At 52.6% G+C, this 26722-nt stretch overlaps 12 protein-coding genes across 12 annotated transcripts; 6 read left to right on the forward strand and 6 right to left on the reverse strand.

Moving 5' to 3' along the window:
• Positions 1–1235: 1235 nt before the first annotated feature.
• Positions 1236–2119, reverse strand: Z520_03555 (uncharacterized protein; the record flags this gene model as incomplete). The annotated part of the gene is made up of 2 exons (XM_016774065.1): positions 1236–1747; positions 1816–2119. 2 exons carry the CDS (start codon positions 2117–2119, stop codon positions 1236–1238), a joined length of 816 nt encoding a protein of 271 aa, XP_016635011.1.
• Positions 2120–2582: 463 nt separating this feature from the next.
• Positions 2583–3545, forward strand: Z520_03556 (uncharacterized protein; the record flags this gene model as incomplete). Its single annotated transcript, XM_016774066.1, has 2 exons — positions 2583–3270; positions 3325–3545. 2 exons carry the CDS (start codon positions 2583–2585, stop codon positions 3543–3545), a joined length of 909 nt encoding a protein of 302 aa, XP_016635012.1.
• A 696-nt stretch (positions 3546–4241) lies between these two features.
• Z520_03557 (uncharacterized protein) lies at positions 4242–5149 on the forward strand (the record flags this gene model as incomplete). The annotated part of the gene is made up of 2 exons (XM_016774067.1): positions 4242–4673; positions 4733–5149. The coding sequence occupies 2 exons, from the start codon at positions 4242–4244 to the stop codon at positions 5147–5149; spliced, it is 849 nt and encodes a 282-aa protein (XP_016635013.1).
• Positions 5150–6421: 1272 nt separating this feature from the next.
• On the reverse strand, positions 6422–7756 carry Z520_03558 (uncharacterized protein; the record flags this gene model as incomplete). The annotated part of the gene is made up of 1 exon (XM_016774068.1): positions 6422–7756. One exon carries the CDS (start codon positions 7754–7756, stop codon positions 6422–6424), a length of 1335 nt encoding a protein of 444 aa, XP_016635014.1.
• A 549-nt stretch (positions 7757–8305) lies between these two features.
• Z520_03559 (uncharacterized protein) lies at positions 8306–10644 on the forward strand (the record flags this gene model as incomplete). The annotated part of the gene is made up of 3 exons (XM_016774069.1): positions 8306–8375; positions 8428–8885; positions 8938–10644. 3 exons carry the CDS (start codon positions 8306–8308, stop codon positions 10642–10644), a joined length of 2235 nt encoding a protein of 744 aa, XP_016635015.1.
• Positions 10645–11306: 662 nt separating this feature from the next.
• Z520_03560 (uncharacterized protein) lies at positions 11307–12734 on the forward strand (the record flags this gene model as incomplete). Its single annotated transcript, XM_016774070.1, has 1 exon — positions 11307–12734. The coding sequence occupies one exon, from the start codon at positions 11307–11309 to the stop codon at positions 12732–12734; it is 1428 nt and encodes a 475-aa protein (XP_016635016.1).
• Positions 12735–14352: 1618 nt separating this feature from the next.
• Positions 14353–17833, reverse strand: Z520_03561 (uncharacterized protein; the record flags this gene model as incomplete). The annotated part of the gene is made up of 2 exons (XM_016774071.1): positions 14353–17624; positions 17677–17833. The coding sequence occupies 2 exons, from the start codon at positions 17831–17833 to the stop codon at positions 14353–14355; spliced, it is 3429 nt and encodes a 1142-aa protein (XP_016635017.1).
• Positions 17834–18932: 1099 nt separating this feature from the next.
• Z520_03562 (26S protease regulatory subunit 8) lies at positions 18933–20158 on the forward strand (the record flags this gene model as incomplete). The annotated part of the gene is made up of 2 exons (XM_016774072.1): positions 18933–19167; positions 19224–20158. The coding sequence occupies 2 exons, from the start codon at positions 18933–18935 to the stop codon at positions 20156–20158; spliced, it is 1170 nt and encodes a 389-aa protein (XP_016635018.1).
• A 313-nt stretch (positions 20159–20471) lies between these two features.
• Z520_03563 (uncharacterized protein) lies at positions 20472–21413 on the reverse strand (the record flags this gene model as incomplete). The annotated part of the gene is made up of 1 exon (XM_016774073.1): positions 20472–21413. The coding sequence occupies one exon, from the start codon at positions 21411–21413 to the stop codon at positions 20472–20474; it is 942 nt and encodes a 313-aa protein (XP_016635019.1).
• Positions 21414–22054: 641 nt separating this feature from the next.
• Z520_03564 (uncharacterized protein) lies at positions 22055–23161 on the reverse strand (the record flags this gene model as incomplete). The annotated part of the gene is made up of 1 exon (XM_016774074.1): positions 22055–23161. The coding sequence occupies one exon, from the start codon at positions 23159–23161 to the stop codon at positions 22055–22057; it is 1107 nt and encodes a 368-aa protein (XP_016635020.1).
• Positions 23162–24197: 1036 nt separating this feature from the next.
• Z520_03565 (uncharacterized protein) lies at positions 24198–24842 on the forward strand (the record flags this gene model as incomplete). Its single annotated transcript, XM_016774075.1, has 1 exon — positions 24198–24842. One exon carries the CDS (start codon positions 24198–24200, stop codon positions 24840–24842), a length of 645 nt encoding a protein of 214 aa, XP_016635021.1.
• Positions 24843–25221: 379 nt separating this feature from the next.
• On the reverse strand, positions 25222–26261 carry Z520_03566 (uncharacterized protein; the record flags this gene model as incomplete). Its single annotated transcript, XM_016774076.1, has 3 exons — positions 25222–25869; positions 25936–26179; positions 26212–26261. The coding sequence occupies 3 exons, from the start codon at positions 26259–26261 to the stop codon at positions 25222–25224; spliced, it is 942 nt and encodes a 313-aa protein (XP_016635022.1).
• Positions 26262–26722: the final 461 nt, after the last annotated feature.

A 26722-nucleotide genomic window follows, 5' to 3' on the forward strand; every position in this document is an offset into this window, starting at 1 on the left:
GCCTCGCACAGCCAATGCGCGAAAAGGGAGACCCCGGATATAACGAACGGCCTTGTGACTCTTTCTTCGACTCCTCCGCTCAGGGGGCGTGGCCACTATGAAGCCGCTGGACACGGCGGTAATCTACATGAACGACGTCTCGTCCCGAGACTCATTGACTCTGAGGTTTTGAGCGGCTGGCTTACCTGCCCTCGGCCTGTGGGTGTTCGCGTCCAGTGGGGAAAGGAAGCATGAGTTCCCATCAGGAGACCGCAACCGCTCTCTGAGAACAAATAGCCATAGAGAGTCTGGATCATCGTCCCAAGAAGCAAAAAGTGCCCGACGGCACACCTCAGTGTTGATTTCATGAGGTGGGTTTCCGGTAAGTTTGCGTGGCCCTTCGTTATGGAAAGCGTTTGGACCGATGCCATCGTGTCGAGGGATGGGTCCCGATGTTCTCCGTTTCACACGATGTGCCCGCTGACGGAGAGGGGGGTTGAAATGTGCATTCTTACGCGGAAGGCCTTTAGTGTGCTGTACGGAGTAGGCTGGTCGCGGTGGAGAAACGTAGGAAGAGAGAAAGATAGGAGGGGGAGGGAAGAGATACACTCTAACTACATGTCCGTTCGTATGGGGCTACTTTGCCTGCTCATGGGCCAAAATAGGGGACAATTTGCGGACTCGTGTTAGAGCATGTATGGGAGAGGACGTACTCGGAGCTGTAGACACGCCCCCGGACGATTGCCACCTAGGTAGTTCACTGCGTTTGGGAAAAGAGGTGCCACACGAGTAGCGAATCCGACTAGCAACGCATCCAGCCGTTCAATTTCTCGGATATCTCTACTCCTAACCGAGATCTCATAGCAACATCTTACAGTATCCATTTCACATCGGAGCCCACAAGTCTCACCTAAAGTTTTCGAGTGAGTGACTCTATGTTAATCCACGCCTCTAATCAAGGAATCTTATGACGAGGGGTACAAACTTCGTCGGCTTTTCTCTCATGATCCACTTAGCAGGCGCCGCTGTCACCACCATAATCTCCAGAAAGCTCATATGTTATCGACCGCGAGAATTTCTCGATGCCAGAAAGATGAGGCGGATGGTGACCCCAAACCCTCACGACTTCTAGCTGCCGGTGCCAGAACAGTTACCTGTCGTGCCGATGAAGACGACTTGGACCGCAGCAAAACTGGGGAGGACGAAATAAGCCAGAATGGTCTATGTAGAGATCAGCGCATATTTGGGGCCGAGACTTACGCGGACGTGGCTGCAAAGACTTCGATCCTGCGTGCCTCAGTCACGGCGGCGAGACAGAGGCAAAACACCGCAGTGAAGACAGCCGTCATGCCGATGCGAAGTGAGATGCTCTGGACGGCATTCAGAGCCACTATGGACAAGACGGAGAATAGACAAGACACCACGGTTGCCAGGATGTCAACGGCGTGAACGATTCCCTTGTTGGAGTAGTTTGCGATTCCTGTCAAGGGGTCCCAGTCAACTGCTTCCTTGTGATGCTTACCTATCCACCAATGGTAGTTTGGAAGAAGCGTTTCCGATATCCAAGTACTGGTAGCGTCCATCTGGTTCGTGTCGGTGGTGGAAATGAGGTCGCCCTCGTGAGCCTCGCTCCATGCGTGTCGGTCGTCGCTGATGATTGGCTGCCCTCCCAGCTTCGGATCATCCCGCCAATCACGAAGGAAGTTGATCTTGTATTTGGTGGGTTTCTTCAACGAAGATAAGCCCCGGTGCTGGAGCAGAGCCTCATCTGTGACCAGCAGCCTGGCAGTTAAAAAGAAAGTATTAGATATTTGATCTTGGGGGGATCACACATACTGTATTCTTTCAAGACGGCTCTGATTTGCATGACCTTTTGGAACTGCCCGTCACGCCCCTCCTGCTGGGAGTTCTTTAACAACTGCCAGTGGTTTGCCTGCAAACTTCGGGTGGGATCATCGGAGGCTCTATCTGTCTGCACGATCTGCTTCAATTCCTGCTCAAGCTGCGTGAGCTCGGCCTGGAGGTAGAGGAGGTTCTGGAAGTTCAAGCAGCTGAAGCTCCGAAAGATGCCAAATTCACTGTGGCATTCCATCAGACGAGCCACCTTAGCATATCCGTGATGGTCTTCGGGAGTTGCCATTGTTGCGACCGTTGGTGAATGCGACTTCTATGTCTACCCCTGACTCCAGGAATTAAAGCAAGGTTATCTCTGGTCGTCGCACAAACAACTTCTTTGTGATTGGTCGCGACACGAGTAGTGCTGCCCATTGACAGGTAACGCGGGTGGCCACGTACAAATGCCGGACAGGCAGTCATGCAACCCTTCGCTTGGTGAGAAACGTGTATAACTGGCAGATATAGGCGACGAGAAACCGGTGTGAGGGGTGCTCGCTGTATGGTTGCAGAAATGGCTAGGTCGTGCGTTGGTGTTCACATGATGGACTTAGATTCGAAGTCATCGTGCCGTTCAAACCCTATGAGCCGCTCGAGTCAAAAGCATGCGAGAGTCGGTCCTTGCCCACCTTTCACTTCTGCTGTGCCACCTCCCTCCGGAACTCTTCTACACCCAGACAAATTAAACATCGTGCACCCAAGATCTCAGGATGGAGGATGACAAACGATATAAGGACCTCCAGCGCGACAAGACACGGTATGAAAGTGCTGGGTGGATTCTCGGCAATGTCCCCATCGACGAGGGCCATGAACGTTGGCTCGCCAAACAAGCCACGGCATCAAGGCAAGGAGCATCTAGCGACGCCAATCAAACAGACAGCACGTACGACCGACCGACTTCTCGCCAGACTGGTCCACCGAGAGGCGATCGCGCGTTCTCGGACTCACAGTCGTCATGGACGTCAGAAAATAGCATGTCGGCAGTGTCCACGTACAATGGATACAATGGAGAACCCCCCGCGGCTAACGAATGGCCCATCTCACTCTGCTTCCACAACGAGGAGCAATTCGAGGGCAAAGTTTTGCTGGACAGCGGCGCCGAACACAATTGGATCTCGATGGACGTCGTCAAAGAGCGCCACATCCCCTGGGACGACGACCCTAGCGGAGCAGAGATATATGTGGATTTCTCGAATCAACAGCTCCGATCCCTCGGCGTCGTCAAGGCGACATGGGTGATCAACAACAGGTCCGTTCCGGTCAAGTTTAAGATCGCGCCGAATCCTCCTTTCCAGGTGTGTTTTGGATATCGATTTTTGCTGGAGAAAGGCGTGCTTCGATTTTCTCACCACGGGCCAGTCGCTGGCCTGGTGAAAGGGAAACGGAAAGCCAACAATGGTAGCCATAGAGTACCGACCCACCGTCTTGGTAGACTATGCTAACACTGAACAGGGGAGAAAGCAGCAATCCAACGAGAGGAAAATACGACAGACAGTCTGAATCAGAAGATCAAAGACTTCCTCGATTGGAAAAAGAGCATGGAGCAGCAAGGCTGGAAATGGGACCAAACCCGCAAGAAATTCTTCCGAATGAAGGACCGAAACGTGGAGTGGAATGAGACTGGATATCTGCTGGACCTTCGGGTTGGCGATCCTGCGCAAAACAGCCCTTGAAGGGCCGACACCAGCACCAGCATCAGGAGTGGAACGCAGCTTCTGTCGCCAGCTTTAGCTTTCATCAATCGTTCAGCCTTGGGAGGGGCGGTGCAGGGCCGGCGAGACGGCTCCTTCGGCTGCTGGTGCCCCTTACATTTCGGCGGGGTCGATCCTCTTATCGACAGATCTAACTGCCAGGTTCAGGTTGGTTTACCTGTCTAGCGATCAATGAATGGCGTGCCCGCGGTCATGCGCCTGCTAAACCACCCCGGATGTTCATCATTCGGGTGCTCACCTGCAACCAACGAACAACTGGATCTCATTCCCTGACACAACCTGCGCTAAAAATTAATATCTCGAGCTCCTTGGGCATCGCTGCGTCCTCTTCTCCCTGTCTGGAGTGCCTCCACCGCTGCCAGGAGACCATCCTCTCCCGGCCCTCGTTATCATTGCTCGCTTTTGTATGTCGCCGTTGTTGTTGTTGCGAATCATTTCCATCTCGCTGTCCTGGTCAGCTCGCCGGTCAGCTCGCCGGCCAACATCATTGTCTCCCGACAAACCAGTCGGACGTTTCTTGATCGAGGCACACCAAGTCGACCACCGCCACCATAGCACGCCCATGTCATCCTCCTGCCGACTGCAACGCAAGGCCCTTGCCATACCCAGCCACGACTTGACTCCCTTCCTCAGTGCGACCCCAGGCGCACTGCCGCCATGAGCGGCGTAGATTTCGAGAAACACTTCGAGAAACATGTGAAAGAGATAGCCAAACAGGAAAATGTATCATGGTCCAAGATCCATAATGCAGTCTTCCTTGTTGAGGCTCTAAGAGAGTTCTACAGCGACCATTGTCTACTTGCAAAAGAGACGGAGATCAAAAAGTTCATGAAATTCATCAAGCACGGGCTCAACTTTTCTTTCCGAGACCATTTCGATTCTGGTGCGGGCCTTTCCGACAGTATTTCCTCCTCTTCGACCGAAGGCACATCGTCGCACTCCGGACGTTCAGAACCAGAGGATGTCTTGGTCCAAGTTGGCCAGGCCTTCGACGACAGTGATGCGCTCCAACAGCCTCCTGGTCCTTTCTTATCGTTCAGAGATGCCGTCGCAACGGCTCCGCCGCGGTCTCCCCTCGAGACGCTAAAGGTTTGTACCACTCACTGTGGTTCTGCAATGTTGGATTCCAGCTGACCTCTTGTGCTCAGCAATCTCCCTGGAAGGCCTGTCGAGTACTTTCTTGGAAAAGGAACAACTTAGTTCCCGCCGTTTTCGCCGAGGATCGCTCCACATCATCCTGGGTCTCTAGTAAATATCTGACAAACTTCGTGGAGGACACTCCAAATATATGGGGTAAATCAGGGCTCCGAGAGGACGTTGGGCGGCTCAATCTGATGTCCAGAGGCCTTGTCAACATCTGGATCCAACCGGTCGACTGCTGTACAGGACTTTGGTTGACCTTCAACGTCACGGATGACCCCAAATGCTGCGACTTGTTGATTGGTCGTGAAGCAGGTTTGCAATTGCAGACCGCGAGAAATGCTGCTGCGTCGCACTATGCAGCTCAAGACTATCTCCCAGTGTCGGGTAAATGCTTCTCACTGTCCATCTTCTTCCGAGACTAACCGTTCAAATGATTAGGCTTTCATTCGGGAGTTACTCGATCTTGTCCAGCCTCAGTTGCCGTTAACGAGGTTGCCCAATCCTCCACAACGCTGGTTGTGAGCGCGGCTCAGGCACGAGCAGTGTCAAGTACAAGCGGTACGCCGACAATCCCACATGCGGATACAGACACTACGCCTAAGCCCCAGCCGGTCCCTCCTGTGCAAGAATCAGACCTTCCTTCCTTGAAGTTGGGCCCCCCTCCTATGGCGACCCCAGTACAGACGTTAGACTCAAAAGTTAGCATCTGCCCGCCTTCAGCACAAAAATTTGATGGCTCCTCGATTCAAGACAGCGAATCCAGCCTGCAGGACAGATACGCCAGCTCTTTTGCCCGGTTTTTCAGGCCGTGGGCAATGTCACTCCTAGCAGTCCTCGTTCTTCTGGTTATGGTAGACCTCTGTTTAAACATTGGGCAGCCACGGATTGAATGGACCTCCGGCCAATTATTGACTCTGGCCGTCTCCCTCTACACCGATTTCTTGTCGGTTTTACCAGTGCGCGTCCTTATGGTTGTCTTGGAAGTCTGCTTTGTATTGGTGGGGGCATGGACCCTCTGGCGACATCACTATGGTCCAAATTGGACAGGACATACCTTTCAGATACCCTAGGATATTCATGTTATGTAATGTGTTATGAGATGGATGGGGTTTGTCATGTACACAATTTGTCGCATGTGCTGATCGGGTGGCGACGGTGCCCAAGCGGACGGAAGGTTCTATTCTTTGGTGCACAAATCGGCGTTGAAAAGAAAGCATGCTTCGCGGCACTTGGGTCTTTCTCTTTCTTTTTCTCCTTCACTTATCGTTCCAGACTATCAAGCACGGGAGACTGGTGTCCACAAACTGGGCACGATGTATGTGTCGCTATCAACATATTGCACGAACAAATTTGAATTCGTCCATTCAAGCACTCTCTCCATTATGCTCGCTTACTGCTTCTTGCCTATGGAAGGTATCTGGAGTCCGGGTGCCTTACATTGGACTCCTGCTGCTTGCGAGTCCCTGACCCATCCCTCGTTTCGTATTGCTCCTGAATGGAGTGGGCAAGTGCACGGAAGGATTAGTTCAGCTTTGAAGCTCTGGAGTCGGTGGTCCAGCGAGCGCAGGAGTGGGTGGCCATACAGATCAGTGTGATAAGATTCCGCGTCTCGGAGAATGACGAAGTTGCAGCTTCTCACGGAACATACTATAATAGACACTACTTTTCTCATTTATCTTTTCGATCAACCCTTTCTACAGCTTTGACTCTGGCCTGGTCTGTAAGTTATGTCGGTTCAGGTCTTTCACGCTCTTCTTGCCCATATTTCCCAGCATGTTGTCAGTGTCAGCAAGCAAGCACCGCAGGACATGCTCCACCCCTTCTTGACCCCCGAAGGCAAGACCATACATGTAAGGCCTGCCAATGCACACGGCTTTTGCGCCTAGCGCTAATGCTTTCAACACATCACTCCCCGAACGGATACCACTGTCAAACAATAGAGTTAGACTAGATCGTTTGACCCTTTCGTCGGCGGCAATCTCGGCCAAAGCATCCAAAGAAGCGATGGCACCGTCACATTGTCGGCCTCCGTGATTGCTCACGATGATGCCATCCATTCCATAGTCAATGGCTCTGTGAGCGTCTTCCACCGTCTGGATCCCTTTGAGGACAATTGGACCGTCCCATAGCTTCTTCAGAATTTCCAAGTGCTCCCACTCCCTGTACGTGCCGGAGTTCAAGACGTCCAACCAAGCCCTCGACTTTGGAAGGAGAGAGGTGTTAGTCAACACTCGCACCGCCCCATAGACTGAACCCGGTCTCTTCATCATTGTCCAGAGCTCGGCCAACTTCTCTCCGTAGCCTCTTGTATCGTTCTTCTGAATTTCTTCATATCTACGGTTGAAGACTGGGTCAGAGTGTCCAATCTGGCAGCCGTCACCCCAAATAAAAGGGAGATATGCGGTGTCGAGATCGGTTGGCCTCCAAGCGAGGTTGAAGGTGTCTAATGTAACGACGAGGACTTTGTATCCGTTGGCTTTCGCTCTATTAAGCAAGCTGACAGTAACTTCTTCGTACTGCGGTTTGGGCCAGTAGAGTTGATACCAACGGTCACCGGAGCCATTGGCTTCAGCCACTTGTTCAATGGTTCTCGTGGCAGCTGAGGAGAGAATCATAGGTACGCCGACCTTTTGACAAGCTTTGGCAGTGGCCTCTTCAGCATCTTCATGCATAATATTCTGGACCCCAACTGGGGCGACAAGAAGTGGGTTGTTATACTTGGTTCCGAACAGCTCGACACTCAGATCGCGACGAGTAGCATTGACCAGCATATGGGGTCGAATCCGGTACCGATCAAACGCAGAAATGTTGGCAGCGTTTGTTTTACCACTGCTCGCCGACCCCCACACATAGCCGAAGTTAGGAGCAGGGACTTTGGAGCGGGCTAGAGATTCCCATTCAGCCGGCTTGGTTGAGAAGTTGGGTGCCCGTAGAGAGGCGTATATCTCTCGTTGGTACGCAGAGTAATTGTTCGGATCAGGCTCCGTGTAAGGTTGGTTCCATCGAGCGGCGTCGGTCTTGTTCGCCATAACTGCTGGTGAGCTCAGCTCGTCCTTGCTGGAGAGATGGAATAAGGACGGAAGTGCTCCAGGGTCGAGGTGGAAGATGGGCAAATATACAAGCACGGATCGAAGTGCTATTCTCCTTCTGACGCCGTGGATAAGCGTACCGTCAATGGTCAGCACTCGGCGACATGCATGATGGATGCATGACGTTTCCTGATGCCGAGGCTCAGTTTGAACCTTTTGCTTGATGAGGCTAGCGGAAGTTGCGGCCAGTCCATTGGTCGATTGACGAGGGCGCTTAGGTAAGGAAATGCTAGCCGTTTCGGGCATAGTCACCCAATGCTCGATCTGCTAAATTGATGACGTCGCGTCTTGACCGATGATCAAACCTCTGTTGGGGCTTGACCTGTACAACCGGATTTCCAAGTTTCTTCGGTTCAACTCTTCTGAAAAGAAAGCTGAAAGCTTTGTGATAAGGTATATCTCTGTCGAAGACTGCCGTTGTCTGGCGGGGCAAGCCGTGGCTCTGTTCTCTCACCTCCACTAACAGGTACTCTCTGTCTCGCTCTCATCATGGCTTCCAAGCCGCTTCAGACCAACTTCGATGTCGACTATGTCATTGTCTATCGGGTTCCGAACGATGGTACTACTCCCACGCCCTCCACTCCACAGGTGTTGATACTGACGCTGAGCAGACAAGGAAGCTGGCGTTACTCAGTTCAAGAAGCTCATTCGAGCTCTCACGGAAACCGGTTTGACCACCGAAGTGCGACGCGGCGATGAAACATCCTTGTTGGTCTTTGTCAAGGCCGCCGACGAGAAGATATTTGCAGACGTGGTTTATCGGTCGAGGATCAAAGACTGGCTTCACGGGGTTCGACAACTTCAGCCTAGCAATGACGCAGCCCAAACCCTGACCTCAGAACCCCTCACTGTTGCCGAGCGACATCGACACATTCACCACATGATCTGCTGTCCACGCGAAGAAGGAGGAGCTGGCATCACACCAAAGCACGGCGAATGGAAGAATGTCGAAGCCGTGTTTCCCTTGCACGATCATGTTAAAAACAAGGCATGGCTGACCGAGTTCGCCCGCAAGACATTTCTGACACCCGATGATCTGGACGACATCAGGAACACTGTCGGCGAAAAGGTCCGTCCCCCATAATCCTGCCGTGTCTCCGCAAGCTGACTGATGGGGATAGATTGGCTACTACTATGCGTTCCTGCAGTCCTACTTCTCCTTCATGATCTTCCCTGCTGCCTTCGGCTTCTCATGTTGGGCCCTCCTAGGCAGCTACTCCCCAATCTATGCCATTGTCAACGGTCTGTGGTGTGTCATATTCGTCGAATACTGGAAACGTCAAGAACAAGAACTGGCCATTCGATGGAACGTCAAGAGAGTGTCTTTGATCGAGGACAAGCGGAGAGAATTTGAGCCGGAAAAGGTCACCACAGATCCTGTGACGGGTGAAAAAGTTGCATACTTCCCGGCAGCCAAGCGACTCCAGAGACAACTCCTCCAGATTCCACTGGCAGCCTTGTGCGTGGTCGCACTTGGTGCTGTTATTTGCACCTGCTACGCCATTGAAATCTTCATCTCGGAAGTCTATGATGGCCCCCTGAAGTCCATCCTTGTCTTCCTTCCCACCATCCTCCTCACCCTTGCCGTCCCCACCATCAGCAATTTCTTGACCGGTTTTGCCGAAAAGCTCACCTTCTACGAAAATTACGAGACCCAGGACGCTCATGACAAGGCCATGATTTCCAAGGTCTTCGTCATCAACTTTATCACCTCGTACACGGCCATCTTCTTAACTTCTTTCGTATATGTTCCTTTTGCCTCCATCTTGGTACCTTATTTGGACATCTTTGGCTTGACAGTCAAACCATTCGCCGAGAACGAAAAACAGCTTCAAACACCACCTCCGGCGGCCTTCAGCATCAACCCCAACCGTTTACGCAACCAGATGATCTATTTCGCGGTCACAGCCCAAGTCGTCAACTTCGCCATGGAGACAGTCATGCCAGTCATCACTCAGAGGGGGACCAAGAAGTTCAAGGAGATCCAATCTCAGCGTGCAGAAAAGCAGGGCGGAACAACGCCCTCCGTTGCGGACCACGATCCAGCTGAAGAGAAGGAATTCCTCACCCGAGTCCGCGAAGAGGCTGCTCTACCAGAGTATGATGTGACGTCAGACCTGCGGGAGATGTGCATGCAGTTTGGCTACCTCTCGCTCTTCAGTGTGATATGGCCACTCACGCCGGTCTCATACTTCATCAATAATTGGATTGAATTGAGGGGAGATACCTTCAAATTGGCAGTCGAATGCCGGCGACCCAACCCTGCCCGAGCAGATACCATTGGACCCTGGCTCGATAGTCTCGAATTTCTTGCCTGGCTCGGGAGCATCACCTCCGCAGCGCTGGTCTACATGTTCTCGGGTACTGATGGACAGGGGCCGGATGGCCGACCTCACGCGATTAAGCTGTGGGCACTCCTGCTTAGCATCTTTCTCTCTGAGCACACCTTCTTGTTGGTGCGACTGTTGGTTAGGACGGCAATCAGCAAACTCGACTCTGCGGCTATGCGCAAGGAGCGCAGCGAGCGCTTCATGGTGCGTCGAAAGTATCTCGAGGAAGCTGGACTGGGCCATGCCGTCAAACCCCTTGCCTCGCCTCCTAATAGTCCACTGATGACGGAATCTGGAGAGCACGCGTTTGCTAGCATCACGAGAGAAAGTCTCGAAGAAGACGCAAGGAATCAGAGTATATCTACAACTAACTCGGCGGCAAGCGCAACCGAGCGGTTTTGGATGCGGCAGCGGAGTTGGGCCGAGTGTGAGAGGGTTGGTCTGGCCATGATTGACTTGATGGACCTAGGAACGAGCAAGGGGAAGAAGGCGCAATGATCAGGTGTATCGTACCGGGGTGTCTCAGCAACAGGTTTCACGGTACTGTTGGGCAATCCACGTTCTAGTGCTTCGGGGGTGCAACAAGATTGTTGTAGGGGTGTGTTTGAGTGGAATTGGGAGCGTTTGTATGTAGGGATCAAAAGCAACATCGAGATAGGAACTGGCACATACGAGATATGAAGTATGATATGAATCTAGACGGAGCAACACTATTAGGAGTGTGCCTTTTTTACATGCCCTTGGTACCTATCGCTCGCTATGTAGGTAGGAAGTGGCCGTGTCGATGTAGCCTCGCCGCCATCCCACGCTCCATCCCAATCAGGTTAGCACCCCCAACGAAAGTCCCTTGGCCGGCTGGATCCGGTTTAGTGAATATTTTGAGTCACGTCCATCTCACCGACATGCACAATGCATTCATTTACTTCTCATCAAAACCTCCTCCTATCGACATTCACTCTTGTCCCATCACGGTGTGTCAGCTGCCGCTACCGCTACCGTATCATCGTGGCTGGCATTTTGACCGCTCCTTTCTCCATCCACAAGTCTTCCCTCCTTGTCAATATTGCGCCTGATTGAGTTTCCAATCGATCAATTCTCAGCCTTTCAATATATCATTGCCTGAACCAACTCTAGGTGATCAATTGAAGGGCCTGCCTGCCATGTCCAACGAGACCCAGGCTTTATCGGATGGCTCGCCGCCACTTCTGCTTGATGTCCTGTCGAATTCCATCGTCCTTGACAACACCTTGCAATATCTTCCTCTCTCCACTCTCTTTGCCCTGGCCAGAACATGCCGCTCTTTCCGAGACCTCATCCTCCACACAGCGAGCGTTTTTCGATATGTTGATCTTTCAAAGTGTCGAGGCGCATATGTTTCCCCCAACCTTCTGACGAGAATCGACTCCGGTGGTCATTCCTGGCGCGCAGAACGAATGGACGAGAATCTGACCGAAGATGAATTCTATGCCGGTCCTCTACGCGGCGTCCTGGCCAAGCTGGCCAAGCTGAAGGTCCTCCAGAATGTTCACACCTTGGTCCTCGATGATCTGGCCTCGGTGACCGTTGATCTGATCAACGATATCGTCACTAGAAATGAATACAACGTTCGGCTCCTCAGTATACGGCGATGTCTCAATATCAATCAATATAGGCTGCAACAGCTTCTCTGCCACATTTGTCGACCTGGCAGACCTGAAGGGACCCCTCGGCTACAGGGTATATACGTCTTCACACCCCCTCCGCCGAGGGACTGGTCACCAGATGACCTCGATTTCAGTCATGCCTTTCACTACAATTTCGACACCATGGGCGTTCTGGAATGGGAGCCCATTCCGCTCCGACGCCAGTCTGACAAGAATCGAGGAGGTAGATTATGCGGCACAGAACGCTGGTATTCGCCCTCGGGCTACTGCATGGCTGAGGGTAGTACGGCACGAACAAACTGGGAGGAGACCTTACAAAAATGCCAAGGCATACTCAGCTTCGATGCTGTTTTATGTACTCACATGCACGCTGATATGGCACCCGTTCTTCATCCAGCGTCTAAAGATTATCTTTTGAAAGAAAAGCCCGGTATCCGCCCGCTGGCAACTGTGGCTCTAGGCCCGGCGGGATGCTCTGGCTGTGGTCGAGAGCCCCACGGTGCACCTGTCTGGGACGAAAGCGATCTCCGCGAGTTTCCACTCCTGTGGCCTCCACCCCACACTGGAAAGCTGGTTGACGCTGTCCGACCTCCACTACGCCTCGCCGAAGATGGCCGAATTCTTCCCCAGCGACTCATCGTTTCGTGCCCCTGGTGCCTCGCTAATCGACATTGCGACAGCTGTCATCAATGGTGGTGCGCTGACTGCTACAACCCCGAACGTGCGAACAGAGCCGCCAATCTGGAAAGATTTGGGAGTGCGGCACGCTTCACCGGGCCTTCCGACGCAGATCTGGGGATAGATCGGACTACAATCGGGGCATCATCTCCCGACGACACTCCCAAGGTATCTAACGGTCTTTGTGTTGAAAACTGCCCTAAACGCACAATGTCGGTTTGGGGCACACGGATGGTCGGGGCTAGAGATGGCGGTGCTGGGGGTTAACCAAGGAACGCATCAGGTACAAGAAGACCACCAATCTGGAACATCGACTGGAGGGTTTTCCGGAACCAAGATTGAGCCATGTGTCATCCCCAAGCCGCCATCGAGGCGAGTATACCGCCAACCGGACGCTTCCACCGCCTACAGCCCGCAACTACCTACCTACCCATCGATCCTTCCTCTCCGTCGTCGTCCGCACCCTCCCATCATTACTGACGTGTGTTTGCTAACCGACTGATTCGGGTCTCTCCCTTTACAGCGTCTTTCACTTCATGAACATCCCGTGCGACTCAGACCCGGCCAAGCAGCAGTGACACGAGGCTGCTGGGATTGTGGGCGCCAGTGCCAGAGCTGTACGCAGCTGTATGAAAGGATATGTCAGCGCTGTAGAGAACCCTATTGCTATGTTCATAGGACGGGCTGCGACAAGAAGATTGTAAGTACTTGGCATATTCTTCTCCGAGAAAGCCTTGATGCGATGGAAGTTCGGTTGCTGATCAATTTTTTGGTTTAGTGTGATTGGTGTATGCACAGGGGAGGTAGGAGGACTGGGGAGCTCTACTAACGTTTCAGCACGAATCAACCTCTGAGCCTGTCGAAAGGTCTCATCTCAGAGCTGGTATCCTTGTTTGTATTACAATAAGATGCAGCAGATCCAACAACGTTCTACACCGATCATGAGAGCAAGTATCAAACCATTTCGCGCAGAAAGAGCCTGCGGTATCCCAATCACCGCCCGACTCCAATGCCAACGCATCCATTCTACAAACATCTCAAAGGTCACTTCCCTTCCCGTCGCGACCTTTGACGCCCCAATCACTTCTCCGTCCAGCTCTTCAACGACACACTTGGCCTTCTTCCGCGGAAAACAATAGCAAAAAATAAGTAACCAACGAAGTCCGCGGGCGGAAAAAGTATGAGATTACTTGCTTTGCCTGCTGTGTTTGAATCGAGAATGTTACCCGATGCGATGCCTGGCATCTATCTACCTGGTGGTGATGGTGGTGCCAGCGGGCGACAGTGAACACCAATCTCTCTCAACTCAACTCAACTCCATCCAATACGCCCTGGAGAGCTTATTTGGCGAAAAGCGAGAGCTTCGGGGGGCTGTCACCCTGGACCTTCAACGTGTGCGGCATCGTCATCGGAAACATATCCATTAGGGTGAACGGGGGAAAGAGGGGCATCGCGGTGCTCTACCGCTCGCGGCCTTATCTCTTAGATATCTGGCCCAGATTGAAATGATGTCCATACTTTGAAAATCACAATTAGTCTTTCGAGATCACGTACGTGGACCAGGCGTCACCTAGGCGCCGTCCTCTCTCTTTCTCTACATTACCGTCTTCCAGAGAAATCGCATGTCCGCCTGACAAAAAAGAACGGGTGCAATTCGCTTGACTTTATGAATGACCAGCAACGATGGGCAAAAAGCGACTAGATTAAAATCCTCCTATTCATATTTTATGGATTCTCAACGCCTTTGTCCAATTTCTTGACTACCAATATGCATAACCCGCTCGACCCTGAATGAAAAATGGTTCCATTGCTCGAATACACACATCGGGACCCAAACAAGTCAACATTGCCTAATCCGTCATGTTTTTTTGCGGCGGAAAACTCATTATAACTCCCTCCCACTGACCACCCTCGGAGTTCTGATCGTTCCAGGTGTATTTTGTTGAAACGCCATGCTTGACTTGATGGCCAATGTGTCGTAAGGATCAACCCCCATGATGGTCAGGGTGGTGAAGCCACTGAAATAGAACCCCAGAGCTACCACGAGGTACGTCATGACCAGAATGCTGCCCTTGAAGTAGTTGCTCTTTCCCTCCCCAGACATGTAACTGAGCAGGAAGACGCAAAGAATGATTGTCACCATGTCCCATTGCGGGAAGATGAGATTGAAGGTGTGGTCGATGAGGTCCGCTGGATCAATAAAGGGCCAGCGCAATGCCGAAAACAGGACCAAAACCGGAAGTTGAAGCATACACACTTGCAGTGCATACGCTGATCCAATTTCCATGCTGAGAGCAATATTCCCATTCATAGCAAATGAGATACCATTCAAGAATTCCGTCGTGTTGGGTACCAGCGCAAACAAGGTAATTCCCAAGAACTTCTCATCGATGTCAACCGAATCAAGCACAACGTCCACGGTATCCACCAGGATTTCAGCCACGACAGCGTAAGCAACCGTTGCTGTCAAAAGGATGATGAACGATTTGGTCCTGGACCAATTTGGCGCATCATGGCCACCACCCTCCACAGCAGGCACAGGAGCTTGTTCCGTCCCAGCAGTTGCAATTCCCTCATCTGTCACAGTGTCTCTGCGAAGGACGGATGGTCTTTGGCTTTTCGAAGTGTCTTGCCTGTAAGCATGAGTGGCCTGATAAGACGCGGTCCGGGGGTGATTGACCGCATCTCGGGTGGCAATCGTTGCTGCTGTCGCCGCTAGTTCCGCAACCTGTCGAACCAGGTTGTTATTGTCTTCTTCGGATAGCCCAGGCAGTACAGGATGTAGAAGGGGGCTTTGGACGTCCTCGGAGCCGTGGCTCGATTTGGGCGGGACCACATGAGGCAAATCACTCTTGTTGTGGTGGTCCGTGGCTGAGACGTGTGAGGCGTTTTCGTAAGAACTGAATTGCTCGCGTTCAACACCAGCATCGCCATCCGGAAGCCCAGCGGATCGCAGAGACTGGCCCAAGATCTTTTTGTACAACTGAGACTCCCTAATAGCCGATCGAGGGAGATAGGACCCGTCAGGTTTAGGCAGGTTCTGCGAGTTGACCACGCTTTGCTGTCTGGTGTCCAATGGACTTACGTCAGCAGTTGGAGGCTGAGCTTTCTTCTCGTCCAGTTCGGTGCTCCATATGATAGCAGCGTGAGTGCGCAGGGTAAACAGGAGTCCTATGATGTAGGACGAAAAGAGAAAAACTGCAGCAATCCAGCAATATGGACGCACGGCTTTCAAAAAGAAGTCGTCCGAGACGGCTGGCACCTGGCGGAAATAGCATTGCCGACAATCCGCAGGAGTGTCCTCGCCCTCTGCAGTACACGCTCTACAGATGAGCTCATGGCTTCCGTATATCTTGTAGAACAGGGTTGGCCCAAATGCTGCAATGACGGCGAACAGCAACATAGTAGATGTGGCTCCAGCAGACTTGACGTTGAAGCGTTGAGTCTTTCTCTTTATGGCTCCGAAACACATCGACAACCCGGGAAGAAGTAGTAGACCAGCGAGGATGCTGCCAATGATACTCCCTTCCACTAGAGAGGCCTTCCCCTCGTTAAGGGCGACGCAATACAGGTATACCTCAACAATGGTGGAGAAAAAAGCATTGACGGCAGCTCCCATCCCCATCGACGATTGAGCCGAAATCGACGCCACTGCCTGTCCAATGAAGTAGGCCAAAGGGATGATGGAGATAAGGGCCAGGGTGAACATGAGCGCGGGACTTGTCAGCCAGATATCCAACCCAACTGCTATCTTGAGAACGAAGTAGTCGAAAATGACAAAGACAACAACGGCCAGAAAGTTGATGAGGAAGATATTGGTTCCATCGACTGTGTACTTCCAGTATTTGACACCGACCGCCCGGTAAGTACACAGGAGGATTGACGAAGGCTTGGTGGAGCTTCTAGCATGCGAGACGTCTCGGTGGAATGTCAGAGCCAACGGTCGTTTTCGTAGGTGATAAAACAAAATCAAGGTGACTCGACCCATGGGAATCCAGAACACCATCAACCAACAGACCATCGACACCAGTAGCATCAATGGGGCGACATTGAAGTAGAAGAAAACGAAGAAGATGACCCTGCCTAAGGTCCACTGCCCACGGCCGAATAGTCGTCGCTTGCCTTTGGCGCTCACATTGGTCTCTTGTCGGTCTGCTCTTCCACTCCGGTTCAGGAGGCTTTCACTCTCGCTTGCAGAGTCGACACTGTTTCGATGTCTGCCAACGATAGACCCAGTGTGAGTAAGAGTAGGTCCAAACATAAGTCGACCATACTCCAGATCTCCACTCTGCCATCGTTCGTACTCGCTGATGCTGCGACCCTCGCCTTCGTCTTCCTCGGCGTAGTTCTCATCTTGCTCGAGTCTCACAAATTTTCCAAAGGGCCAGAAAAGGTAGCCAGCCAGACCCAGGAAAATCCTGCCATATGCAGCCGCACTAGGGTCAAAGGCAAACAAGTAGCAGACAATGGCTCCGATAAGTGCTGCGACGCTCAGCCACCAGCCGAACAGAACAGTCCATAGGCAGTTGAAGAACCACAACCAGTTGCTCACAATCTGGCTGGGTGAGGAATGAATGTCCTCTTCTGCTCCCTTTTCTACTGATCGTGATTTCTTGTATAAGGCAGGTTTCCAGATCCTGATGCCAAATGGATGCGTTTCGTTGATGGCTAACTGTCGATCTCTCAAGGTGAAGCTCTCTGCATCACTTAGATCCGCATCCTCAGAGTCTTCAAGCCCTTCTTCATCATCTTCTCCACCCGGATCGGCTTCTTCATTGGGTTCTGCAACAGGCTCCTGTTGAACCATATCCTCGGCCTCCTCTTCTGCAGAATCAACACGCGGTAACTGCGGAGGTGCGGCAGCAGTTCGGCGACGAACGGTGGATTGTGATCGTGTCAGAGGCGGAAAGGATGCGGTGTTTGGCGTCGTTTGGAGCTCCCTGTCGACTTCGACTTCGTCGGGGTCATCGTCCACCGAGAATTGTTCGCCTCGATGAGGCAGTTGTCTCCGAGTCGAGACTCTTCTCATTGGAGGCTTGCGCCTGGTAGCCTGGGGGGATATTGGGAGGACGCTAGGAGACTCTTGGGCCTCGTCATTTCGATGTCCACTGCGTGGTCTTTGGCTGCTTGAGGCATGTATAACGCTGCTCAGGGTTCCTGTTCGATCTTAGAAAGTAACTTCACTATACTCAGGAACGCCAGCACTCACCATAGTCTCGCCGAATTGTAGTGTCTGCTCCAGTTGCCTCTTCCCAAGGCCTCGAGTCTGCTCCAGAACCGGCTACTGAAGGCGGTCTCTGCGTGGATGGTGCGTCTTGCCCAACTCTTTCTTCAGGGCTCTTCTGGGGCTGGTTACTGGACGACATTCTGACTGGGATACCTTTCCCTCATGGAGTTGTTCAAGTTGCTCCCATTACTCAGAGAAGGTTGCGATTAGGAGGACGGCGCCGTGGAACCAGCACAGCTTTTGAAATAACGGACAGACAGGCGGGTCAATGCCTGGCCGAGGCACGTGTATGCATCAAATGTGCACGCGGACTTCAAATCATCTGATGTGTTTGATGACGATATTTATCTCAGGTGGAGGAGCGCAGGTACGTCGCGATGTGGACTGTAGGAGGGAACGAGCGATGTCTCTGAAATGAAATCAGATAGTCGATAGCAGAGCATAGGCAAGTCAGTCTATGAATGGTCACTGGTGGGCATGTTAGTGATGCTTTTAACGATATGCGGTATTGAGGTGTACGAGTCGGGCGAGGAGCTCAGCGAGCCAGGACGACACGTCAATGGGCGCACGTGCTATAACCAGCAGTGGAGGCTGCAAGTAGGAATTGAGAGAGGGAAGCAACTGCCAGAAACTTGGAGAAGACGAACCTTGTCCTAGCACCCTACCAGGTAGCGAGGGTAGGTAACCTTTGATCGAATGCAAGTCGCAAATCGCACACAAGGAAGGGCTAGGAGCAAGCTGCACACTGAGCTCATAGCAATGGCTTTATTTCAAACAAGCAAATAGGTGCGCAGCTGGTGGGCCGATGATGCCTACTCGCACGAGTTCAGCTGCTGCCCAAGCTGGTCGGGTCTCCGCTGGAGGAAGCTGCCCCAGACGGTAGAGCCGTCACCCGAGCAAAACGAAGTCAGTGCCTAAAAGCAAAAGCGCTAGGGAGGCCCTTTAACTAAACTCGGCCACTGTTGGACCGTCAGCCCCCATTGTGGCAACGGAGCGTCCTCCTTGTCCTTTAGACGCGCTAGACGCCGCTCACCATTAGCCGCCGCCTCAGGCTCCCAAGCGCAGTCGCGTCCCATCATTCCATCCGTGCCTTTTATCACCCATCATCGTCGCCATCAATACATCCTCAAAATTTCCGTCGCCGTCTAGGTCTGTTGATCCTTCTCTTGGAGGTCTTGCAATTGCCAATAAAGAGACTACCACCACGTCATTCCCGTCTACAAGAACAGCCTCCCATCATGGCTCTGGACAACTTCTACCACAACAAAATCGAAGCTCTCAAGCTTGAGATCCTCCAAGGTCAAGCGGTGCTGCGCCGCTTAGAAGCACAACGAAATGACTATAACTCAAGAGTGCGACTTCTACGAGAAGAGCTGGGTTTGCTACAACAGCCCGGCTCCTACGTGGGCGAAGTCGTCAAGGTCATGGGGACCAAGAAGGTGTTGGTCAAGGTACACCCCGAAGGCAAATACGGTAAGTCTCAACAGCAGATGGTCACGTTTCAAACCCAGACTGACGAACTACCAAAGTTGTCGATATCGCCGACAGTGTCGACATCTCCAAATTGACTGTTGGGAAGCGAGTCTCCCTTCTCTCCGATTCTTACAAACTCGAAAAGATGCTCCCTTCATCCGTTGATCCTCTAGTTTCCTTGATGATGGTCGAAAAGGTTCCAGACAGCACATATGATATGATCGGTGGACTCGATCAACAGATCAAGGAGATCAAGGAAGTCATCGAGTTGGGGTTGAACCATCCGGAACTTTTCGAATCGCTCGGCATCGCCCAACCCAAGGGTGTCCTTCTCTATGGGCCGCCAGGAACAGGCAAGACACTCTTAGCACGAGCCGTTGCTCATCATGCCGACTGCAAATTCATCAGAGTCTCCGGATCAGAATTGGTACAAAAATACATCGGTGAAGGGAGCAGGATGGTACGAGAACTTTTCGTTATGGCCAGAGAACATGCACCCAGCATCATCTTCATGGACGAGATCGACAGTATAGGCTCCAGCCGGGTGGAGGGAAGCAGCGGTGGAGACTCAGAGGTACAACGCACCATGTTGGAACTGCTGAACCAGCTGGATGGGTTCGAACCGACCAACAACATCAAAGTTATTATGGCAACGAACCGACTGGATATTTTGGACCCTGCGCTCCTCCGACCGGGCCGCATCGATCGCAAGATCGAGTTTCCACCGCCGACTGTCGAGGCCAGAGCCGATATTCTAAGGATTCACTCCCGAAGCATGAACTTGACCAGAGGAATTGACCTGAAGAAGATTGCCGAGAAAATGAACGGTTGCTCCGGTGCCGAACTCAAGGGGGTGTGCACCGAGGCGGGCATGTTTGCGTTGCGAGAAAGGAGAGTGCATGTCACACAAGAAGACTTCGACCTGGCAACGGCCAAAGTCCTCAACAAGCATGACGATAAGGAGGTATCACTGGGCAAGTTATGGAAGTGAGATCCACGCTGTGTTCATGTTGGGTCTCCTTTTTTTCTCCCTCTGCATAGCGTCAAGTGTAACATTAGCGGGGCAATCAGAAAGGAAAAGGATAGAGACTTGTTGGAGGCCACTGAATCCGAGCTTGTCCATTTGCCGGACGCAAAACGTTTCTCGTTTTATGTTCTATGGTCGTTGTCATCGTCCTGTGTCATGTCTAGAATCCTCAAGCTGGGCTCGTTCTTTGCGGACAATATATGTGTATGCCAGCCAGAAGTCGTTAACCCGAGACCAGGTCATTCATTGACCTCTCCGAGACCCTCCAACTCAGTGCTCAATGCTCATACTCCATGCCTCCCTTGACAAACCCCCAAAACTCCTTCACCAGCTCTGTTTGACCTTTCTCCGCCGCCCGCACAGCGAGATACTTCCTGTGGTCGACGGGGATGTCCCATTTCCCAGAAGGATTACCATCGACGATGACGCCGCCGGCCTCGGTGAGCACGACCCAGCCCGCGCAGACGTCCCAGGCCCAGCACCCGCCTTCCCAGTAGACATCGATGGAACCCTCGGCGACGGCGCACAGGTTCAGGGCGGCGGACCCCAGTGCCCGGGCCGAGTGAACCATGGCGCCGCCTTCGTCCTTGCTGGCCCCCAAGGCGGCCCAGGTCTCGGTCTTGCACCGCCAGTTGGGGCCCGTGCGGTCGCTGCCGTACTCGATCGCGACGACGCAGGAGTCGAGCCCCGTGATCGCGGTCGGGTGGCGGAGCGGTAGCTTTGCATCGGCCTCTTCGTCGCTGTTGCTGTGGTGCGTAGAGGAGGAGATGATGAGCCGTAGATAGCTCCCCTGCCCCTTGATCCCATGGTACAACTTGCCTGAGAACGGGTTATACACCACGCCCACGGTCGGCACACGATTCACGGCGAACCCCAGACTGACGCTCACGTAGGGCCAGCCATGCACGAAATTCGTAGTCCCGTCAATCGGATCAACGACAAACGTCGGCTCCGCGCCCAACTTGTTGCCGGCCACGTACGTCTCCTCGCCCATGAACTTGTACGTAGGGTACTTCTGCTTCAGCGTGCTGGAGATGTAGTCCTCGACGGCCTTGTCCGTTTCGGTCACGAGGTCGGCCGAGTTCTTTTTCGTCGACAACGCCGCGTTGGAGTGGTCGTCTGTTCTGCTGGAGTTCGAGGCTGATGTGATCATCGACCCGGCCTTCAGCGCGATGGTGATGAGGGTGTCCCGCAGCGCGGCGAGGTCGATGTCTTCCATGGTTCTGGAGATGTGTCTTTGCAGTTTGGTTTTGTTTAGAGATCTGTTGGCCGTCAACGACAGATATGAGGGAGACCGTGTTCGTATGTACCTAGTTAATTATGGGTACTCTTCTATCTTTTTTTCCCTTTCGTCAATTTTGACGGGCCCGGACTGTTTTGAGATCATGTATGGTCGATTCTCCAATGAGGCCGAAAGCCTGTGTCACGCTGCCTGCCATTGGTTCTTTGGTCCTCGAACTGCCCCTTCCTCACATATACTCGGCCCAAAAATACTCCTATATCTAGCTCTCCTTTTGAGAGGCCTTGTTCCGAGTTGAATCGTCAATTGACAAGAACACTCTCATACATGGATAATCCTCAGAGGAGAATCACTAGGGAGCGAAGTCCAGAAGATGCTGGTAACGTGCGATCCCTGAGTTCTGGTTCTTCTAACAAGTCTCGTGCAAGTAGCACATTGGGATTTCTGTGGTACATATGTACAGAGTTCTGCCTCAGTCGGCTGTGTATCCCCAGTTTGGGGTTTGGTATAGTTGGGGAAATATATTTTTACAGAATGTTCATCGCTTGCATGTCCGCCGTACCTAGCTAATCAGACACGCTATCGTTCGGCAAGAGGAAGTCAGAAAAGAATCGTTGCAATCATGAAATGATACCTTCCCGCGACGTCTGGTTCGACCGGGCATCCTGATATCTCCCCTCAGCGTCACTGCTTACATCGCTCACCCCCGACATCTCACTGAGGCTCCTAGGGCGCTGTCCGATCGGCCCTGGTATCGCCATTCCAATTGATGAGGCTCCTTGACCACCTATCCGTGCAGCATCCCAATTCAACGGCTTCCTCTTGATGCTAGGGTATTGTCTCTGAGGATGCCGGAATCCAAAGGACAAGGGACGCACCAACTGCTCCACGTCACCCATACCCAAACCATCCAAACCTCGACCATTTTGCTGATGCATGCCGAAGGAAAGAATGGGGTCATCGAGAGCACGCCGGTAAGCAGATCGTTCTAGTCTTTCTTGACGCCAAACCGAGTATCTTTCACGAAGAGGGTTGCAGAACCGGAAGAGAAGAAATAGTAAGGCGGCCAAAGCCAGGACAGGGAGAATGACTGCCGCGGCAATCTCTCCTGGTGATAGACCTGCGCCACCCGCTGAATCGGCTGATGTTGAACCTGTCCCTGTATTGCCCCCTGATCCTGGCCCTGAGCCGGAGCTTGACCCCGGGCCGGAGCCGGTACTTGTATGCGATGATCCACTGCTCTCAGTGGTAGTGGGAACCACGCCAATTGGCGCCCCCGTCGAGCCCGGCGAGCCCGGCGAAGTCGAAAGGACGCCTGCGGACGTCGTCGTTGCTGTATTGAGGAGGACGGAGTTGGAAGCTGCATTGGTGGGTGAGACACTTCCGGTGGATGACTGTGTATCAGTGGCGGTGACTGTTACAGTTCCTGTCCTGCTGTTGGTGGTGCTCGAAGCTGCATCTGATGGTACAAGATTGGTTTGTGCGGTGCTTGCTTGGCCAGTGGCGGCCACTGAACCTGTTGAATCTGTGGAGGAAGCTGAGAGTGTTGTTTGTGTTTGCTGTGCCGACGACTCCAGTCCAGATATAGCCGTCGTGAAGCCGAGCAGCTCGCTGGCGACGCTTTTCAGAGGACCTAGAGGATTGTATCCATCTCGAGGCTGCAAAGGAATCGCTCTTACGGCGCAAATGGTAGTTAGGAGCGAAACGAGAAGTTCCCTTTGGCGCATTTTTTTATCTGCCGAGATCCGCTTTCTCACTTCTTCAATGCGTCGAGGTTTGAGTGAAATGATCTGCGCAATGCTTGAACTGGCAAATTTGGGAGATCCGAAGAAGATGGGAAAAGCAGCCTGCTAAACACGCGAAGCAAATCAAACACAACGGGAGATATGAGAAGAAATGTACGTCCAGACACGAACTCACCCATTGGGTGCCTTCCTACCATTAGATACTCCCGCAGCCTGGCATACAGCCGTACCTGCATTAGGCTTCCCAGTAGGTGAGCTGCAACTATGCGCAAGCGAATCCATCGCGCGGGGGCTGAGTAGGCGCGATGCTTGCACCAATGCCCGTGCGCGAGGCTTGTGCCAAACGGCAAGCGTTTCAGCAATTTATAGCAAGGCAGAACACTCGTTCGTCGGTAGGGTGTGAGCCTAAGCTCGGGAGAAGACCGCGGAAGGTGGTGTTTGATCCCGGATCCTTGGATCGCGGTCTCTTTGCATCGAGTGGCTCTTGGGTTGTGGCGGTTAATCTTCTGGAAAGGCGAGATGAAACCCGCGCTTGATTGAAGGGGAGAGAGTTGCTTGTCAACATTCGAGCTTCTGGTCTGTGGCAGAAGCACAGTCACCAAGCCGATGGACAAGAGAGCAACAAGGACCAAATTGCCGATTGTTCTCCCTGATGCTTGTTTGATGGGAGGCTGGTGGTAGATGAGAATGGAGAAGATGGCAAGCTCCAGAAGCAGTAGTCGGGCCAGGGCTCCGAGTCGTCTAGGGACCCTAGGCAATAATAATATTGCGAGCATGCCCTGCGCTCCAGGACGAGGCCACCCAGAGGCACTGGCTGTAAGAACTAAGAACTTTCTTCGAATCGTTCCAAATCCTGCACTGCCAGCTCCGAGTCTTGTGCTTCCCTACCCAGGTAGCTATGCGGCTTGCTGGCCATGTAGGGAACTGTCTCGTCCGCTATCATGCAAACGCATCAGCTTTTCGCCATGTGAACAAATTCCAACCTCAATGCATGCGGAAGCCTCTGCTTCATCCGTCCATGTATGCCTCATTTCCGCGAAGGGACTTGTTTCTTTCCTCGAGTGATCCAATCACAATCTCCGGGGACCGCCAGACCATCACATTCCGTCTAAACAACGGCGAGACAATCACGCAGAAGATTTCGGTGACTCCGAAGGCGAACCGTGACAAGCTTGCGAACGCCCTTGCGTCCCTACTTGCGACACCAGAAACCTCCGAACCGAGCAATCACTTGTCATTTGGCACGATCCAATGGCAACTCGATGCCCTCGGCGATGCTATACATCGACACACCGCGCATCCTTCGGCCGGAGAATGTGAGTACGTGGAAAAGTTGATCATGAACGTGGCCGAGAACATGAACCATCATCCACACATTACCCGCGGAGACAAATATATGACTATCACATGTACAACCCACCGTCCTCGAGGTCTGAGCGTTCGAGACACCAGGCTGGCCCACGAGATCAACGACGTTCTCGATGCGTTCGACGTCACGGAGCCAATGAGCGAGGAGGCTGCGCAAGATCTGGATGAAGTCGAGAAGCAGCTTGCCGCACACCGTGAACAGATGATTGCTCTCAACAGGCGAAAGATCTCTGAAGCCTTAGAAAGCTGCTCCTGTGATACAGCCAAACCAAAGTCTACAACTTCTCCGGAATAGTCGTCAGCTCCTTAGAACCGAGAATGGTGGCGCACTCTCGGCTCAAAGAGAACATTCGTAAGGCCTGAGAGGCACTGCATTCGAAGGATCAAATGCTCTTGGTCAGAATCACCAAGAAAAGAGCAAAGAGACGAGTACAATGTCACATTGAAGGCGAAACCATGTGCCGTCTAGGTCGTGAGAGGAGCTGGCCATCCGGCACTCTCTATGAATGCAAAGCCTATCCAGTTGCCATACTTCGATGCAATCCAACGCCACTTATTCATGATTCTATCCCGTTCTTCGCTCTTCAAGATGGGATCGACCGCAGTATGTACAGCGAAGCTCGGTCAAAGCTTCTTTCTAACGGTTTTCGATCTTGAAAGCCGACGGCACAGACCTATTCGTCCTTGCCTTCGACAGTCTTCTTTTCCTTCTTCTTCGCGCCCTCGGAAGCACTGCCAATATCGGTACCCAATGCTGCGTCCCACCACCGGAAGGAGCTGGCATAATTTCCTAAGAATTTCTCATGGTGCACGTCGTGATGGTCCGCTCCTGCCCAGAAAGGCAAGAAATGATGTAGCGACCAGGGAAACTCGTACCCAGAATGCGCGTCAATTGCTTGGAAAAGTCGGCCCACAATCCACAGGTACATGGTGACGATATGGAGGTTCTTGGTCAGTGCGCAAAAAATGATGGGGATCCCGACAGCGCCGAATGCGAGAATCATGGTTTCCAGTGGCGAAGCGTACTCAGCAGCAAGCCCAAACGGTGCGCTGTACTGGTGATGCAGCTTGTGGATCATCTTATAAAGTCGAGGCAAGTGGAGGACTCGGTGGAACCAATAGTGCCAGGCATCTTCGAGGACAAAGAACAACGCGATTTGCCACGCCATTGTATACCAGGGAGGAAAAGGAACGGATGTAGACAGGCCGAAGTACTGAGCCATCGGATGGAAGAGCCAGATTTGAGGCAGTTCGACGGTGAAGTGGGAGAGGAGGACCAATTTGGCGCATTGCCATTGTTCGGTCAGTGTGGGCATTTTGTTCTATCATTCTCGTGTCAGCAAGCCGGAGAGGTTGGAGCTGGCATCCGTCGCAACATGAGACCTTACCGCCTGGATCTTGTATCTCCTGAAATAGGGAATCTTGTCCATGATCATGAACGGTACACATCTTCCAAAGTACACGACTTCATGCATGGCAAAGCTCATGATGCCCGTCGCCAATACATCATTCTGCATGTATGCGTACCACGCTGCCCAAAGTTTTTCAAAGATGTTCAGGTGCACATTGTAGGCGGCTATATCGTTGAAGTAGTCCGTGTACGTGACGGGTGTGGCGTAGGTTGTGGAATTCCTGAGGGAGATAGACGTATTAGTTAGGCCAACCAATGCCTCGGGGGCTTTGTCGATTGGATTGTTTGCAAGGGAGCATACATCTTGACAAGGTGTGTTTCCCCAACCTCGACGGCAAAGAAGGGCGAGATGGAAAAGGCGACAAGAAAGAGTGACAGTTCAACGGCAAACTGGATATGCGAGAAAAGAATAGTAGGAGAGAGGAAAACAGAAATCCTTCGGTCAACAATTTGAATCTCGAATTCAAAGAACCCTGGATCTGTGGTTTGTTCCGGCAGCCTTTTCTTTGATTGGCAAGGTGGGCTTGCAGGGGGATTTTATTGGGCTCTTTGCTGGTGGCATCACTCGGGCCTGCAGGCGGCTCTGGAGCTTCCGGGTAGGTACCACTCACTGGTGGGCGAATGGTGCCACACACCTGGACAGATGGGTGGTGGACTGACGCGCAGACACTCGTAGGCGTAGGCGGGTGCCGGATGTGCTGAGGCGGTGAGTGGTGGGCTTGGAGAGTGGCGTGCTCAAGGGGGTCAACCTTGTGGCTCTGTGA

Source organism: Fonsecaea multimorphosa, assembly GCF_000836435.1.
Source record: "Fonsecaea multimorphosa CBS 102226 unplaced genomic scaffold supercont1.5, whole genome shotgun sequence".
In the NCBI taxonomy this organism is placed as follows: domain Eukaryota; kingdom Fungi; phylum Ascomycota; class Eurotiomycetes; order Chaetothyriales; family Herpotrichiellaceae; genus Fonsecaea; species Fonsecaea multimorphosa.